This window comes from Taudactylus pleione, unplaced genomic scaffold (assembly GCF_031769625.1).
Source record: "Taudactylus pleione unplaced genomic scaffold, aTauple2 ptg001412l, whole genome shotgun sequence".
NCBI classification, from domain to species: Eukaryota; Metazoa; Chordata; class Amphibia; order Anura; family Myobatrachidae; genus Taudactylus; species Taudactylus pleione.
Window position 1 is genome coordinate 289,834 of NW_028285812.1, and position 19,279 is coordinate 309,112.

General features: G+C 41.9%; 1 protein-coding gene across 1 annotated transcript in view; it reads left to right on the forward strand.

The window, feature by feature from the left end:
- TBX15 (T-box transcription factor 15) overlaps positions 1-19,279 on the forward strand; it is a 177,425-nt gene that overhangs the window by 122,364 nt on the left and 35,782 nt on the right. Inside the window, exons 2-6 of the mRNA XM_088463605.1 lie at positions 5,144-5,360; positions 10,958-11,059; positions 12,049-12,220; positions 18,165-18,332; positions 18,429-18,493. Of these exons, the coding sequence (XP_088319731.1) occupies positions 5,144-5,360; positions 10,958-11,059; positions 12,049-12,220; positions 18,165-18,332; positions 18,429-18,493 (724 nt within the window). The remainder of the gene's footprint in view (positions 1-5,143; positions 5,361-10,957; positions 11,060-12,048; positions 12,221-18,164; positions 18,333-18,428; positions 18,494-19,279) is intronic.

Sequence of the window (19,279 nt, forward strand, 5' to 3'; positions counted from 1 at the left end):
GACGCAACTTGCGAGCGCTTCATTTGCATATGCGGCCCCTTTTACCTTACGACCGTGCGGCCGCAGCGACTGACTCTGAATGAGGTCCTGAGAACCCAGTAACTAAATGACTGTCTAGCTGAGCTCCAGGAGTGGATGAGTGCTATTTATATATATATATATATATATATATATATATTTACATATATATATATATATATTGTATACATATATATATATATATATATATATATATATATTGACTGTCTACCTACAAGTGAAATATTAGTATAATGTAATGTATTCAATATGCAGATTTAATGGAAATCGGACTTTACTTACTTTTGAAAAACACATTTATTTTTCTTTTGAATAATTATTTTAGTACAAACAACGATTTCTTCTGGAATTTTTATTACTGTTGAGCAACAAATACCCTTTAAGTATCTCAAGATTCTTCTAACTGCAGTTCAGCGTTGTTTCCCAGGATTAATAGCAAATGGTCTCACCCGGCTCACAGCATGTGTGATGTCTGGACGGGTCCCATTACTTTCATACATTAAATTTCCTCAGCGCTTTGATAAGGAACTTTCTTCTTTTCCTCAACTAGATCTCCATTTAAGAAAACAGAGTTAAATGCTAATTGGTACAGCAGTAAATCATGCATAGCAGATATGGCAATGACTAAATGTAATAATAGTAATAATAATAACAATATTATTTATATAGCACTTTTCCCCCAATAGTGCTTTATATTTGCCTTGAAAATACAAAACAATCATCATGATTTCCCAGCAGGACATTGCCCAGAGCATCACGCTGCCTGCACCGGCTTGTCTTCTACCCATAGTGCATCCTGGTGCCATCTCTTCCTCAGAAAGAAAACACACACACACACACACACACGCGCGCCTGTCCACATGATGTAAAAGGAAACGTGATTCATCAGACCAGACCATCTTCTTCCATTGCTCCATGATCCAGTTCTGACGCTCATGTGCCCATTGTAGGCTTTTTCGGCAGTGGTCTATGGCTACACATCCCCATACGCGGCACTGTGTGTGCCCTGCTGTGGGATAGGACCAGCCTTCGCTCGCCAAGCACATCAATGTGCCAGTTCACTGGTTGTCCTTCCTTGGACCACTTTTGGCAGCTACTAACCACTAATAACCTACTACTAACCACTGCATACCGGGAATACCCGACAAGACCGGCCGGTTTGGAGATGCTCTGACCCAGTCGTCTAGCCATCACAATTTGGTCCTTGTCAGAGTCGCTCAGATTACACTGCCCATATTACCTGCTTCCAACATCAACTTCAAGAACTGAATGATCACCGGCTGCCTAACATATCCCAGCTCTTGTCAGGTGTCATTGTAACGAGATAATCTATGTTATTAATTTCATCAGTCAGTAGTTATAATATTGTAGATGAATTGTGTGTATATATATATATATATATATATATACATATATATATATATATACATATATATATATATATATATATATATACTTCTATATATCCAGCACTCACATCCATACTTTTAGTCAGCATGGGTGTGCACTCTAATATCCAGATAGCAGGCATTAATATCAGTGTAAATGGGGGCACTCACCAGTGAGAAGTAGCCAAAAATGGTTTATTTACCCAGGAACATGCCAAAATCATAGGGACGTTTTGGTCACATCCGGACCTTTCTCAGGCCAACAGCGTGTGTAGCAATTAGCAGCCAAATACAAATATCGCACAGCCACAGCCCTGGGGACTGATGTAAGGTACCAGCACAGTATGTTACACTAAAGCAACTCCTTACATCTGCCGTCACTATGTAACACACACACACACACACACACATATATATATATATATATATATATATATTTATATATGTGTGTGTGTGTGTGTGTGTGTGTGTTACATATTGACTACAGCTATAAGGAGTTGCTTTAGTGTAACAGCTGAGTAACTGAGCTAATATACTGTACTGTGCTGGTACCTGAGTAACTGAGCTAATATACTGTACTGTGCTGGTACCTGAGTAACTGAGCTAAAATACTGTACTGTGCTGGTACCTGAGTAACTGAGCTAATATACTGTACTGTGCTGGTACCTGAGTAACTGAGCTAATATACTGTACTGTGCTGGTACCTGAGTAACTGAGCTAATATACTGTACTGTGCTGGTACCTGAGTAACTGAGCTAATATACTGTAGTGTGCTGGTACCTGAGTAACTGAGCTAATATACTGTACTGTGCTGGTACCTGAGTAACTGAGCTAATATACTGTACTGTGCTGGTACCTGAGTAACTGAGCTAATATACAGTACTGTGCTGGTACCTGAGTAACTGAGCTAATATACTGTACTGTGCTGGTACCTGAGTAACTGAGCTAATATACTGTACTGTGCTGGTACCTGAGTAACTGAGCTAATATACTGTACTGTGCTGGTACCTGAGTAACTGAGCTAATATCCTGTACTGTGCTGGTACCTGAGTAACTGAGCTAATATACTGTACTGTGCTGGTACCTGAGTAACTGAGCTAATATACTGTACTGTGCTGGTACCTGAGTAACTGAGCTAATATACTGTACTGTGCTGGTACCTGAGTAACTGAGCTAATATACAGTACTGTGCTGGTACCTGAGTAACTGAGCTAATATACTGTACTGTGCTGGTACCTGAGTAACTGAGCTAATATACTGTACTGTGCTGGTACCTGAGCAACTGAGTTAATATACTGTACTGTGCTGGTACCTGAGTAACTGAGCTAATATACTGTACTGTGCTGGTACCTGAGTAACTGAGCTAATATACTGTACTGTGCTGGTACCTGAGTAACTGAGCTAATATCCTGTACTGTGCTGGTACCTGAGTAACTGAGCTAATATACTGTACTGTGCTGGTACCTGAGTAACTGAGCTAATATACTGTACTGTACTGATACCTGAGTAACTGAGCTAATATACTGTACTGTGCTGGTACCTGAGTAACTGAGCTAATATACTGTACTGTGCTGGTACCTGAGTAACTGAGCTAATATACTGTACTGTGCTGGTACCTGAGTAACTGAGCTAATATACTGTACTGTGCTGGTACCTGAGTAACTGAGCTAATATACTGTACTGTGCTGGTACCTGAGTAACTGAGCTAATATACTGTATATACTGTACTGCGCTGGTGTAGGTTACCACTTGCTGTAAATGTGGCAGTTGTAAGGGAAACTCTGAGTGGATTCTACTACATAAAAGCGGGGTGGATTTTCATTCTCCTCCATCTTTCCGCCATCACATATATCTATTTGGTGTGTGTTCCCCTGACGAGTGCTCATGTAATACATGGCACCCTTCGAATGGCCATCCCTAAATTCAGTTATCTGGGACCAGCAGTGCCGGATTGGGGTGTGATTAAGGGCATGGCCTAGTTAGGCCTGAATGATGATGAGTGCAAAAACCAGGATTAAAAGAGGTGTGAGCAGTGAATGTAGTAATCTTTGAGTGTACTTCATTGTAGTATCTATCTCCTCCTGTATCTCACCTTCTCCTGTATCCTCCTGCACCTCACCTTCTCCTGTATACTCCTGTATCTCACCTTCTCCTGTATCCTCCTGTACCTCACATTCTCCTGTATCTCACCTTCTCCTGTATCTCCCCTTCTCCTGTACCTCACCTTCTCCTGTATCCTCCTGCACCTCACCTTCTCCTGTATACTCCTGTACCTCACATTCTCCTGTATCTCACCTTCTCCTGTATCTTCCTGTACCTCTCCTCCTGTATCTCACCTTCTCCTGTATACTCCTGTACCTCTCCTTCTCCTGTATCCTCCTGTATCTCACCTTCTACTGTATCTCACCTTCTCCTGTATCCTCCTGTACCTCACCTTCTCCTGTATACTCCTGTACCTCTCCTCCTGTATCTCACCTTCTCCTGTATCCTCCTGTACCTCACCTTCTCCTGTACCCTCCTGTATCTCACCTTCTCCTGTATCCTCCTGTACCTCACCCTCTCCTGAATCCTCCTGTACCTCTCCTTCTCCTGTATCCTCCTGTACCTCACCTCCTGTATCTCACCTTCTTCTGTATACTCCTGTACCTCACCCTCTCCTGTATACTCCTGTATCTCACCTTCTCCTGTATACTCCTGTATCTCACCTTCTCCTGTATACTCCTGTACCTCACCTTCTCCTGTATCCTCCTGTATCTCACCTTCTCCTGTATACTCCTGTACCTCTCCTTCTCCTGTATCCTCCTGTATCTCACCTTCTCCTGTATCCTCCTGTATCTCACCTTCTCCTGTATCCTCCTGTACCTCACCTCCTGTATCTCACCTTCTTCTGTATACTCCTGTACCTCACCCTCTCCTGTATACTCCTGTATCTCACCTTCTCCTGTATACTCCTGTACCTCACCTTCTCCTGTATCCTCCTGTATCTCACCTTCTCCTGTATCCTCCTGTATCTCACCTTCTCCTGTATCCTCCTGTATCTCATCTTTTCCTGTATACTCCTGTATCTCACCTTCTCCTGTATCCTCCTGTATCTCACCTTCTCCTGTATCCTCCTGTATCTCACCTTCTTCTGTACCTCACCTTCTCCTGTATCCTCCTGTATCTCACTTTCTCCTGTATACTCCTGTACCTCTCCTTCTCCTGTATCCTCCTGTATCTCACCTTCTCCTGTATACTCCTGTACCTCTCCTTCTCCTGTATCCTCCTGTATCTCACCTTCTCCTGTATACTCCTGTATCTCACCTTCTCCTGTATCCTCCTGTATCTCACCTTCTTCTGTACCTCACCTTTTCCTGTATACTCCTGTACCTCATCTTCTCCAGTATACTCCTGTACCTCTCCGTCTCCTGTATCTCACCTTCTCCCGTATCCTCCTGTACCTCAGCTTCTTCTGTATCCTCCTGTACCTCACTGCGTCCTGTATACTCCTGTATCTCACCTTCTCCTGTATCCTCCTGTACCTCAGCTTATTCTGTATCCTCCTGTACCTCACTGCGTCCTGTATCCTCCAGTATCTCACCTTCTTCTATATCCTCCTGTACCTCACCTTCTACTGTATACTCCTGTACCTCACCTTCTCCTGTATAATCCTGTACCTCTCCTTCTCCTGTATACTCCTGTATCTCACCTTCTTCTGTATCCTCCTGTCCCTGCAGACTCTGAACACAGCACAAGCTCAGACACAGAGGTCTTGGCTGAGAGAACCTCCTGCTCCTATGAATCATGCCCGGACTTGGCTCCCTCTCGAGTCCCTGACCCTCAGCCTTTATCTGTGTCTTCTATGGATGAGATCCAAGTGGAACTGCAGTGTGCGGACCTCTGGAAGAGATTCCATGACATTGGAACAGAGATGATCATCACCAAGGCAGGCAGGTAAGCAGAATGGGGGCAACAGATGTAGCAGACTTTGGTGATTCTAATTGTGACCATCATACTTACAATTGTAAATAATGCCAGGTTGACAGGCAAATTGTACAGGATCCATATTTACTATCCAACAATAATCTAAAATATTCCGTGGTCCACTCAACCATGAACTATAACTGACTCAGAGATGGTGAAGGGATTTAAAGGCCACACATAGTAAATATGTTGATTCCCGCAGGTCTAGGCCAGGGGAAGGGCATTGGACCCCAAAAGTCATTTACTTCACCTAAAACAAAACTAATTATTCAAAGAAAATACTAAGTTTTTATAGTTAAAGATTATATTTTTCAATGACAAACTAAGTGGTCTACAGTATGTATAAGGCTTGGTGAGAGATAAAGTACCAACCAATCAGTTAACTGCCATGTTAAAGGCTGTGGGTCTCATTCAGACCCGCTCGCGAGCGCAGGACGCTCGCAAGCGGGTCGATGGTACCCAAATGCGCATGTGCACGATGGAGGGAGCTCTGTCGTGCGCATGCGTGAGACCCGGCTAGCGACGGGGTAGCCGTCGCTCCGGGACTCGCACCAAAGGGGGCGTGCTGTCGATGTTGATTAACAGCACGCCCCCTTTGGTGGGCGTGCCGGGGGCGTGGCTTCCAGATGGAGGCGTTTCCATGGGAACGCCTACCGTCTGGGTCCGGCCCCACTGACATCACTAGTGATGTCAGTGGGAGTGATCTGATAGAGCCAAAATCACTCCAGGGCTTGCGGCAGCGAGATCCTACCGCAGGGTCTCCATCGCAAGCCCGATGGTCGTGATGGTCTTGACCATCGCGACCATCATCATGGACGCTCGCATAAGCTGTGTGTGGTAACCCACAGCTATGCGAGCGTCCATAAGGCCGCTCCAAGTTGAGGTAGGAGGGCCCTGATTCAGAGCGAGCGCTCTGGTCAGAGTGTCCGGCTCTGAATCAGGCCCTGTGTTTGAAAAGTGACAGTTAGGAGCTGATTGGTTGGTATTTTATCCCTATCCACTTTATCTCTCTCCAAGGCTGAGTACATAGACCCCAATGCCTCCTATAACTTGGCACTGAAACCGTCTGTGCCTAAGGACTAAAAGACATATAGTACCGTTAGTTGTATTGTCGCAATCCCTGTTCTGTCACCATCTTACCAATACAAATTGAAACCTAAAACTGTTCAGCCTTGGGATCCGCAATCTCAACTAATTTATTTCCGCATGAGGAAGAGCTGAGTTTTCTGCCATACATGAATGAGATGTAATGTGTTGTTCCATTATCCTGCTTCCATGGAACGGCTTCTTTTCTTGTCAAGGGCATACTTACAGTACAATATCACATAGGAGGAGCACTGCTCAAAATATTGGAGGAAGGAGGCTCATGTGTTTCCCCGTCCTCCAGTATGCTGGACTCGCTTACCCTAAACGCTGGTCTACTGAGCCGCATATAAAAGTACAGAAATAGTCACAGCTGAGGATACACCAAGGTCTGCTGCTTCTGTATATAGGAGGCTTTGTCTATTATACCTGTAAGGCATACAGCTGAGGATACACCAAGGTCTGCTGCCTCTGTATATAGGAGGCTCTGTATAGTATACCTGTAAGGCATTCAGCCGAGGATACACCAAGGTCTGCTGCCTCTGTATATAGGAGGCTCTGTATAGTATAGTACCTGTAAGACATACATCTGAGGATACACCAAGGTCTGCTCCCTATCTATAGAGGTGGCTTTGTCTATTATATCTGTAAGGCATACAGCTGAGGATACACCAAAGTCTGCTGCCTCTGTATATAGGAGGCTTTGTCTATTATACCTGTAAGACATAGAGCTGAGGATACACCAAGGTCTGCTGCCTCTGTATATAGGAGGCTCTGTATATTATACCTGTAAGACATACAGCTGAGGATACACCAAGGTCTGCTGCCTCTGTATATAGGAGGCTCTGTATATTATACCTGTAAGACATACAGCTGAGGATACACCAAGGTCTGCTGTCTCTGTATATAGGTGGCTTTGTCTATTATACCTGTAAGACATACAGCTGAGGATACACTAAGGTCTGCTGCCTCTGTATATAGGAGGCTCTGTATATTATACCTGTAAGACATACAGCTGAGGATACGCCAAGGTCTGCTGCCTCTGTATAGAGATGGCTTTGTCTGTTCTATCTGTAAGACATACAGCTGAGGATACACCAAGGTCTGCTGCCTCTGTATATAGGAGACTCTGTATATTATATTTGTAAGACATACAGATGAGGATGCACTAAGGTCTGCTGCCTCTGTATAGAGATGGCTTTGTCTATTATATCTGTAAGACATACAGTATGTCGCAATAACCGATAACTTATTATAAGGAGTATGTGCAGGGAAACACTCTGATACAGAGAATATACATTATTAAGCTTGCAGCAACATGTAACATGTTTAGTAATAGTTGTGACAGGCTCCTCCCCTCATGGGATGGGCCACGCCCACATTGCCAAGATGAGTCCTTGTCCCATTCCCTGGAGTAGAAGCAGCCACATGGGGACAGATAAACGGGACATCCGCCATCATTATATACCCAAACACCCTGCCAGCAGCACATCCTGGTGGCAAGGAGTTGTGCAGCCATTGTGGGCACTGGCACTACCAAGCTACCTTCACCTCCGGACCCCACAGACAGGCCCCAAGAAGTGTCAGCATGATCTGGCAGCCACGGGTATGCTGGTACTTGTAGTTCACATATCTGGTCATATATGTAACTGAGAATATATACAGCATATGCATCTTTTTATTTAGACCCATTTTACATCTACATTTTGGAAGCGTTGAAGCTCAGCATTAGGCCCATAGTAATTCAGACACAGCTCCTGTGTTCTACATTTATGGATCGGTAATAGTGTATAAAATGCACACACTGATTTACGTGAAGCTGTATAAATGTCCCCGGCTGTCACTGAGGTCGGAAGGGGAACCGGTAAAGGGGATACTCTCAGCAAATTGCAGAGAGGTGATAATCTGCATGTCTGGAAGAAAAGACCAATTAGGCCACATTTGGTGCCTGGCTGCTTAACGATCTGTCTGGGTCACAGGTCATGAAACAAGAGAGAAAATAAAACAATGTTTGTTTAACTACGTTAACTTAGTCTGGATGTGATGTGTGCAACGCCGAGATCAGACCCCCAGACCCGCTGGCTCCAAGGCCAACGCTGGTGGAAATGTACGGCTAACCGGGAAACAAGATACATTCAAATTAGGTGCATTTACCGAGCGCTGCCCAGGAAGATGGCTGCATGTGTGTTATATCGGTGTGTGGGTGACACAGGGAATGCGCCTAGAACAGGAGAACCCTGATGTCACCAAAACATTCACACATTAGCGGGGATGACATAATGACGAGTTCCTCACACGTCCTTGGATAGTATAATGGGTCTTCCTGGTATATAGAGCAAAATAAAATAGAGTAGTGTATTAACCAGACTGGATGTTAGAACACCTCCAAACATGCTCACACCTGTCACCCTCTGAGGCATGAGGCACCGACTTCTTCTACACCATCTAGATAGCACATGGGAAACCAAACAGCAAGCACCTCCAAGCTGACGGGTTTCGACCCTGCTGGTTCTTTTTATCATGTGATGAGGTGTGAGCACTTTTGGAGGTGTTCTAGCTCCTCATTTGGGTAATACACTACAATACATTATTCTTCTCTCTTTTATTTTCTTCCAAATAACACGAGGACCCATTACACTATTCGAGAACGTGTGATGAACTCATCATTATGAGCTACAGACCACTGTTGTGGACTTGTGCAAGACTTTTATTACAGTTGCCATTTAGTATTCTGCTTATCCTAGGTAAGGGGTGTCCGCTGTTTTGGTTGCATAGGGTTTGTGCACTCTGGCATTTAGCTATTTGTTACCTCTCTTTGGTGATTGCACCTCGGATCCCTGCAAAAATAAGCAACTACAGCTTTGTATAGAGTGGGATGGAAGCCCATTTTTTGGAATGAAATACCCATTTCTGTACCTGGCATATACACCATAGTTGAGAATAATTATATCTATATACATAGAGAGTTGGAGCATGGGAGGGAAACAGCAGGTGAACGGAGGTCAAGTACTGTACAGTAACCGCCTGCCTGTAATTGGAACTAAATTACTAATATTACTTTATTCTACACGCTCCTTACCTGTGGACAATCAGCAAGATCTCCCAACCAGTCAACCTGTCACATCCGTCATGTGACTGATTGGGAGAAAACTTAATTAGCTTGGCCAATTCCATGAAAGCAATTATTATCTATATAATAATTCTGTACGGTCTGTTCTATCTCCAACATGCTTGTACACTAGGATCCAGAGCTAATGCCATCCGTGCATTAATGGCTCCCACTGGCAGGGAGTCGGGATGGACCCCAGCCTAGGCTCATGGGAGGGGGGGATAGGATGGGGAAAGGGTGACAGGCAGGACAGAGCAGGGGGTGGGACGGAGCCAGGGGCAGACTCAGGTGACCCAGCTTATGCCGGATCCCTTTACTGGCACAGAGTTCCATACAAAAGGTCAACAATGAAAAGGGCGATCATGATTTGCTCAACACCAGAAGGTCGACATGACAAAATGTCGACCGTACAGAAGGTCGACATGGAAATGGTCAACACAGAAATGGTTGACATGTTTTGTTTTTTTAAAGGGTTAGGTTTAGGCACTTACCGGTGGATGAGGCGGGACGGTTAGGGTTAGCCACTTACCCTGACGGTTAGGGTTAGGCACCAAGTGGAGGGTTAGGGTGAAGATTACAATTAGAAAAAAAAGTGTTGACCAATTCTGTGTCGACCATATCCTTGCCGGCCTTTTTTTTTTTAACCTGTCGACCTTCTGTGCTGTCTAACTTTAGTCATGTTGACCTCTTTCCATGTCGACCTTTTGGCGTGGGCCACATTAGTGTCGACTTTTTTTATTGCAGACCTCACACCTTTGCCACCACCACTTTTAGGCATGTGTACACCCATATATTGGGCAGCACCGTTGGTGTAATGGCTAGCATAACTGCCTTACTGCTGTGGTCTTGAGTTTGATTCCCACCATGGTCCTAACTGTGAGGAGTTTGTACGTTCTCCCTGTGCCTGCGTGGGTTTCCTCTGGGTGCTCCAGTTTCCTCCCACACTCTAACATTATAGTGATAGGTTAATTGGCTTCCAATAAAAATGAACCATAGTGTGTCTGTGTATGTATAGAGTGTAAGCTCCGCTGGGGCGGGGACTGATGTGAGTGGCCAAATAGTCTCTGTACAGTGCTGAGGAATATGTGTGCGCTATATAATTCACTGGTAATAAGTACATTTATAAATCCATGCCGCCATTCTGGGGGCTTCCTGGGACATGCTAATGATTGGCCACCTGCCCATGACATCATTGTTTCTTTACTTACACAGCTTAGACCGTTCTCATGAGATCTAGCCAGCGCCAGTTACTAATAGCATAGTGCGTCTTACTAACTGCCTTGTTATATAATGCTGCCGTATACTGTAACCATGTATCCCCCGCTCCCATACAGCCTGACATGTAAGCTTACCTCACGCCTCGTGTCGGTTCTAGGCGAATGTTCCCGGCTATGCGAGTCAAGATCTCCGGGTTGGACCCTCACCAGCAATATTATATCGCAATGGACATCGTACCTGTGGACAATAAGAGATACAGGTAAGGAACCACCTTATACAGTATGGAGAGAGAGTTGTAGACATGGAAGACCGGACAACGCGTGCAGAATACACCCAGGGCTGGCTCTACCATTAGGCAGCTGCCTAGGGGCTCTGGGATCTGGGGGGGGGGACACCACAGAGTCTGCTCATCACAATTTTAAGGACGTCTCTGAGAGAAACATTCTTATTGTACTAAATTCAGGTGGCGGCTCTGAAACCAAGATGACGCTTTCTCACTATCACCTGATGGGCTAGAAAGTGGGAATTGGTGGTGGGTGGTGGTTCAGTGGGCAGTTTGCCTAGGGTACAAAGAAACTTTGCACCGGCCCTGTATACACCGATTCCTTTTTGTGACGTTTGTTTGTGCATTTTAGCCATTTAAGACCTAAATGTTTGACTAAAAATCAGCTAAATATTTAAAATAATTATCTTAATTTCATCAATGTGAATTTACGCAGACTCTGACCTGGACCATAGATGTCATATACTGTAACTACTAGATGATCCTAAGTGTATGTTATAATATTACCAATAATAACAGCGCAATAGGAAGAAGACAATGACTGCGCTCCATCTTTACCTAACCTGCTATTGTTGAGATTCCCGAGACGGTGTTGTCCATACATTCATTGTCCCGCAGATATATCAGTGATATTACATAGACTGGATATTGGTATTGCATTGTTATGTGTTCTTGATAAATACAATAAACCCTTTAACAATGGCCACAGCTGCCACGGTACAGGCGGATCTGGTGATCCGGTGCAGCCACACACGTGGAGGGAGAGAATGAGATTCCACAGATCAGGGAGCTGGGGATCCGACTGAGCTGGGGCATGACTTGGGGCTCAGACTACTGAGCAATGGCTGCACTGAAGATGCCCATCGTGGCCATAAGTCACGCTGTCAAACCATCATCACTATGTTGTGTGTTACAAGTCGCCCGTGGGAAGATCTCAGCGTTACAAGACGTCTCCTCTTTCCTAGGTATGTCTACCACAGCTCCAAATGGATGGTGGCCGGAAACGCGGATTCCCCAGTCCCTCCACGAGTCTACGTCCATCCAGACTCTCTGGCTTCTGGGGACACCTGGATGAGGCAGGTGGTCAGTTTTGACAAACTCAAACTCACCAACAATGAGCTGGACGACCAGGGACATGTAAGTCCTGCTTGGAGTGGTGACTGGCTGGGTGCTGAAATTAAAAGCAAGTTAGAGACTGACGCTTTATAAATCACATTTTACATATACAAGTGCGGAACGCAGGCCACAGCCAGACTTACTCCCTTATGCTAATAGGCTATATGCATATAATAGTAATAGGATGTATATAATAGTAATAGGATATATGCATATAATAGTAATAGGATATATGTATATAATAGTAATAGGCTATATGTATATAATAGTAATAGGCTATATGTATATAATAGTAATAGGATATATGTATATAATAGTAATAGGCTATATGTATATAATAGTAATAGGATATATGTATATAATAGTAATAGGATATATGTATATAATAGTAATAGGCTATATGTATATAATAGTAATAGGCTATATGTATATAATAGTAATAGGATATATGTATATAATAGTAATAGGATATATGTATATAATAGTAATAGGATATATGTATATAATAGTAATAGGCTATATGTATATAATAGTAATAGGCTATATGTATATAATAGTAATAGGATATATGTATATAATAGTAATAGGACATATGTATATAATAATAATAGGCTATATGTATATAATAGTAATAGGCTATATGTATATAATAGTAATAGGATATATGTATATAATAGTAATAGGATATATGTATATAATAGTAATAGGCTATATGTATATAATAGTAATAGGCTATATGTATATAATAGTAATAGGATATATGTATATAATAGTAATAGGATATATGTATATAATAGTAATAGGCTATATGTATATAATAGTAATAGGATATATGTATATAATAGTAATAGGATATATGTATATAATAGTAATAGGCTATATGTATATAATAGTAATAGGATATATGTATATAATAGTAATAGGATATATGTATATAATAGTAATAGGATATATGTATATAATAGTAATAGGCTATATGCATATAATAGTAATAGGCTATATGCATATAATAGTAATAGGCTATATGCATATAATAGTAATAGGCTATATGTATATAATAGTAATAGGATATATGTATATAATAGTAATAGGCTATATGTATATAATAGTAATAGGATATATGTATATAATAGTAATAGGATATATGTATATAATAGTAATAGGATATATGTATATAATAGTAATAGGATATATGTATATAATAGTAATAGGCTATATGTATATAATAGTAATAGGATATATGTATATAATAGTAATAGGCTATATGTATATAATAGTAATAGGCTATATGCATATAATAGTAATAGGATATATGTATATAATAGTAATAGGCTATATGCATATAATAGTAATAGGATATATGTATATAATAGTAATAGGCTATATGTATATAATAGTAATAGGCTATATGTATATAATAGTAATAGGCTATATGTATATAATAGTAATAGGATATATGTATATAATAGTAATAGGTTATATGTATATAATAGTAATAGGATATATGTATATAATAGTAATAGGCTATATGTATATAATAGTAATAGGCTATATGTATATAATAGTAATAGGCTATATGTATATAATAGTAATAGGCTATATGTATATAATAGTAATAGGATATATGTATATAATAGTAATAGGCTATATGTATATAATAGTAATAGGCTATATGTATATAATAGTAATAGGCTATATGTATATAATAGTAATAGGATATATGTATATAATAGTAATAGGATTTATGCATATAATAGTAATAGGATATATGCATATAATAGTAATAGGCTATATGTATATAATAGTAATAGGACATATGTATATAATAGTAATAGGATATATGTATATAATAGTAATAGGCTATATGTATATAATAGTAATAGGCTATATGTATATAATAGTAATAGGATATATGTATATAATAGTAATAGGATTTATGCATATAATAGTAATAGGATATATGCATATAATAGTAATAGGCTATATGTATATAATAGTAATAGGATATATGTATATAATAGTAATAGGCTATATGTATATAATAGTAATAGGCTATATGTATATAATAGTAATAGGATATATGTATATAATAGTAATAGGCTATATGTATATAATAGTAATAGGCTATATGTATATAATAGTAATAGGATATATGTATATAATAGTAATAGGCTATATGTATATAATAGTAATAGGATATATGTATATAATAGTAATAGGATATATGTATATAATAGTAATAGGATATATGTATATAATAGTAATAGGATATATGTATATAATAGTAATAGGATATATGTATATAATAGTAATAGGCTATATGTATATAATAGTAATAGGCTATATGTATATAATAGTAATAGGATATATGTATATAATAGTAATAGGATATATGTATATAATAGTAATAGGATATATGTATATAATAGTAATAGGCTATATTATATGTATATAATAGTAATAGGATATATGTATATAATAGTAATAGGCTATATGTATATAATAGTAATAGGCTATATGTATATAATAGTAATAGGATATATGTATATAATAGTAATAGGCTATATGTATATAATAGTAATAGGATATATGTATATAATAGTAATAGGCTATATGTATATAATAGTAATAGGCTATATGTATATAATAGTAATAGGATATATGTATATAATAGTAATAGGATATATGTATATAATAGTAATACGATATATGTATATAATAGTAATAGGCTATATGTATATAATAGTAATAGGATATATGTATATAATAGTAATAGGCTATATGTATATAATAGTAATAGGATATATGTATATAATAGTAATAGGCTATATGTATATAATAGTAATAGGATATATGTATATAATAGTAATAGGCTATATGTATATAATAGTAATAGGATATATGTATATAATAGTAATAGGCTATATGTATATAATAGTAATAGGATATATGCATATAATAGTAATAGGCTATATGTATATAATAGTAATAGGATATATGTATATAATAGTAATAGGATATATGGCTGGCACCTTAAGGGTACATGTGGGTCAATAACACTATAGTCTTGGGGAACAGAAGGAGCTCCTGAAATAACTCCTGAGGGAATATGCAAAAAACATTATCCAATAAATGGCAAATCTCTAACCTAACTCCGGAACATCATGTAACTCACTTACGGGCGAAGACGGTGCATGCGCGCTCTTACTCTCCGGGTATTTATTTTTTTTTAAAACAAACACCTTGAGACGTACGGGGGAGAGATTCGCAGGGACAGAGCTTCCCGCCAGCTCTGTCCCTGCATGTGATATGTGATACATCCTTGTGATGTATTCAAATATCACAGTTCGATTTTCGGTGAATTTATCACATCCTGGGGGAGATGTTCTAAGCTCTGAGAAGTGATAAATTGGAGAGTGATAAACGACCAGCCACTCAGCTCCTAACTGTCATATTACAAGCTGTTTGATAAATGACAGTTAGGAGCTGATTGGCTGGTCATTTATCACTCAACAATTTATGACTTTCCAGAGCTTAGGGCCTGATTCAGACCCGCTCGCAAGCGCCATACGCTCGCAAGCGGGTCGATGGCCGGGCTGTGCGCGAGTGAGAAATCACTCGCTGCAGGACTCACTACAAGACGGGGCGGCTGTCGATGTTGATCGACAGCTCGCCCCGTTTTGTAGGCGGGGAGGGGGGGTGGCTGGCCAAACGGAGGTGTTCCCAAAGGAACGCCTGTCATTTGGGGGCGGCCCTACTGACATCACGAGTGATGTCAGTAGTGAGTTTCCTGCTCTATTAGAGCAGGAAGCTCACTGGGGCTTGCGGGAACGAGACCCTACCACAAGGGTCTTGTCGCAAGCCCGATGGTTGCGATGGTCAAGACCATCGTGACCATCACCTGGCCGCTCGCAAAAGCTGTGGGTGGTCGCCCACAGCTTAGCGAGCGGCCAGGAGGCTGGTTTTAAAAAAAAAAACAGGTCGCCCAGACTCAGAGCGAGCGCTCACAAAGAATGTCCGGCTCTGAATCAGGGCCTTAGTACATTTGCCCTGGGCCCATCTGCTTCTGAGATGTGAATTGTGATAAATAGGCCTAATATCATAAGCTATATACTGTTGCCTGAGGAAGTGGCCTGAGGAAGTGGCCTGAGGAAGTGGCCTGGGGAAGTGGCCTGAGGAAGTGGCCTGAGGAAGTGGCCTGAGGAAGTGGCCTGGGGAAGTGGCCTGAGGAAGTGGCCTGAGGAAGTGGCCTGGGGAAGTGGCCTGGGGAAGTTGCCTGAGGAAGTGGCCTGGGGAAGTGGCCTGAGGAAGTGGCCTGGGGAAGTGGCCTGGGGAAGTGGCCTGAGGAAGTGGCCTGGGGAAGTGGCCTGAGGAAGTGGCCTGAGACCTATGAAACGCGCTGATTTTGGCCACCACATAGGGAAATTATTATTGATTTTTTTCTTCATTTTTGTTCTATTTTATTGTTTTAATTTCTTATTGTGATAAGTCTACAGGGCCTATTAATTTTCGGGGCTATGTGGACCTCAATAATTAAGCATCCAACTTGTCACTATTTGCGGCAGCGGATACTTAAGTACCGAACTAATTCAATATTGCTTTGGTGCTGTGACAGCTGCTTCGGAAAGCAGTGGTCCCCGCAATCAGTAACACCGGTCCCCGTCTGGCCGACTGCGCAAGCATGACCTGAGGTCCTGCATGCGCACAGCCAAAGGTCGTTCTCTGAGGAAGGGGAAGGATCGGCTCGGATCCATCTTTGTAATCCCAGATCTCTATAGGAAGGATCCGGACTCTGGGAACCAGCGTTATCTGGAGATGGAGCTGGTTCTCGCAAACTCTGCAAACTTTCAATGTTCATAGTCTGCTGATTACTATGTGGCCCAATAATAGCCCCTAATAATGAATGGGTGCATTACTTAAAAACATGCAGACGCTAGCATTAAGGACCTCATTCAGAGGCGGTCATTAGTTGCAAGCGGTCGCACTGAATCAGAGCGGCCGCTTGCATCATAAACGGCCGCCTCCTTGTCGATCACTAAGCTGTGGGTTATCACCCACAGCTTAACGACCGACCAGGTTGATGGTCTCGATGGTGATCACCATCGCGACCATCGGGGCTTACGACCAGACCCTAAGGTTTGGTCTGGGCACTCGTAAGCCCCAGGGAGCTTTCTGCTCTGATGGAGCAGGCAGCTCCCCACTGACATCACTGATGATGTCAGTGCTGCCGCCCACAAAACGGTAGGCGTTCGTTAAGGCCCACCTACCAAACGGGGCAAGCTTTCAATCAACATCGACAGCCGCCCCTTTGGTAATGGGCTCCGGAGCGACAGAGTTTCTCTGTCGCTCTGGGGCTTGCGCACGCGCAGTGCGGCTGCTGCACGTGTGCAGGACTAACCATTGAGTCGGTTACGAGCGCATCGGCGCTTGTGACCAACTCTGAATAAGGTCCCAAGTCCTTAAGTGATAATGGTGGGCTACCGACCAATCAAAAATGGGGGTGGGGCTTAGTGGACATCGGGAGGCGGGCTTAAGCTTTGTCCTTACAAGGGGGAAAAAAAACATCGGTTCTCTGTCATCTATTTCAAAACTAGTTGACATTGGTTGACTGCCATTGATGTTTTGGAAACATCGATGGATAATGGTCATCTCTACAGTAGTTACCGCCCAGAAACTCACATTTCACGGTTGGAGAGATCTGCAAGATACGTCCGCTCATGGGCTCAGGCCCGCAGTATATATTTATACCATATTATCTACTTTATAGATCTGTGACAGCTCCGTCCACCCTAACATGGGATTTATACTGATAACATACATAGAATGATGGACACAACAGGCACATACAGTACTTACTATGCGGTTAGCATATTGTACTATACACCACTCTGCATGACTCCTATTCCCCCACTGCTCTGTGTTTGGATGCGGGGAATAATACTATGACCCGTCTATGTGGTTACAGATAATCCTACACTCCATGCACAAGTACCAGCCCCGTGTCCACGTCATACGGAAGGACTTCAGCAGCGAGCTATCCCCCACCAAGCCGGTCCCAGCAGGAGATGGCGTGAAGACCTTCAACTTCCCAGAAACGGTTTTCACAACCGTGACGGCCTATCAGAACCAGCAGGTGAGGACCAGGCCCTCTCGGTAGATCTCCGATGAGACGTATCGTTGTGTTACTCCATGGGGACTCCTGTATGACTGAGCGCATGTTTCCTTACAGATTACAAGGCTAAAGATTGACCGAAACCCCTTTGCCAAAGGATTCCGAGACTCGGGGAGAAACCGGTACGTGTGACAATGAGATCGCAGTCCACGTTTGCTATTTGTTTTGGCTCTGCGGGTTCTATGTATTAAGCTCTGGAGAGAGATAAAGAGGTTTATTTACTAAGCCTTGGATGGAGAATAAAGTGAACGGATATAAAGTACCAGCCAATCAGCTCCTGACTGCAATGTCACAGGCTGTGTTTGAAAAATGACAGTTAGGAGCTGGTTGAATGGCACATTATCTCCATCCAAGGCTTAGTACATAGACCCCTAAAAGTCTTCCTGCAACAATTTGGCCCATACATTGTATAGCAGATAAGGACAATGAATGATCTACGTTCATGTTCTGAACAACGCAACGATTTCCATGGTCTGAAAATTGGTCGGGTGCAAATAAATATCAGTCTGCCAAGCTGTGGTCGCCCGTCACTCATATGAGAAAATGGGGGGTCTCAGAAAATGAGGGGCTAACTGCCGATCATTGCTCTAAATAACCGGGGATAATGAACATATTTTAGAAATGTAAAATGACATAATCCCACCTGTATAAAAGAAATAGTTTCGCTAGTGAAGTTCGCAGTATGAAGTATGAGGTATTACACAGGTAATAGCGAGGGTGACATTTAGGGTGTCAGGTCTGTGTTGGAGAAATATACTGAGGATATTGATCAGTCAGCCGAGACATTAGAATGCGCTATGCTTGATTTCTGGAATATTACAATAGTCATTATTCTCACACAAATATCCGCCTACTAAATAGGCAAAATACATATTAATGGCTTTCATCAGCATCTCTGACTGTTATGT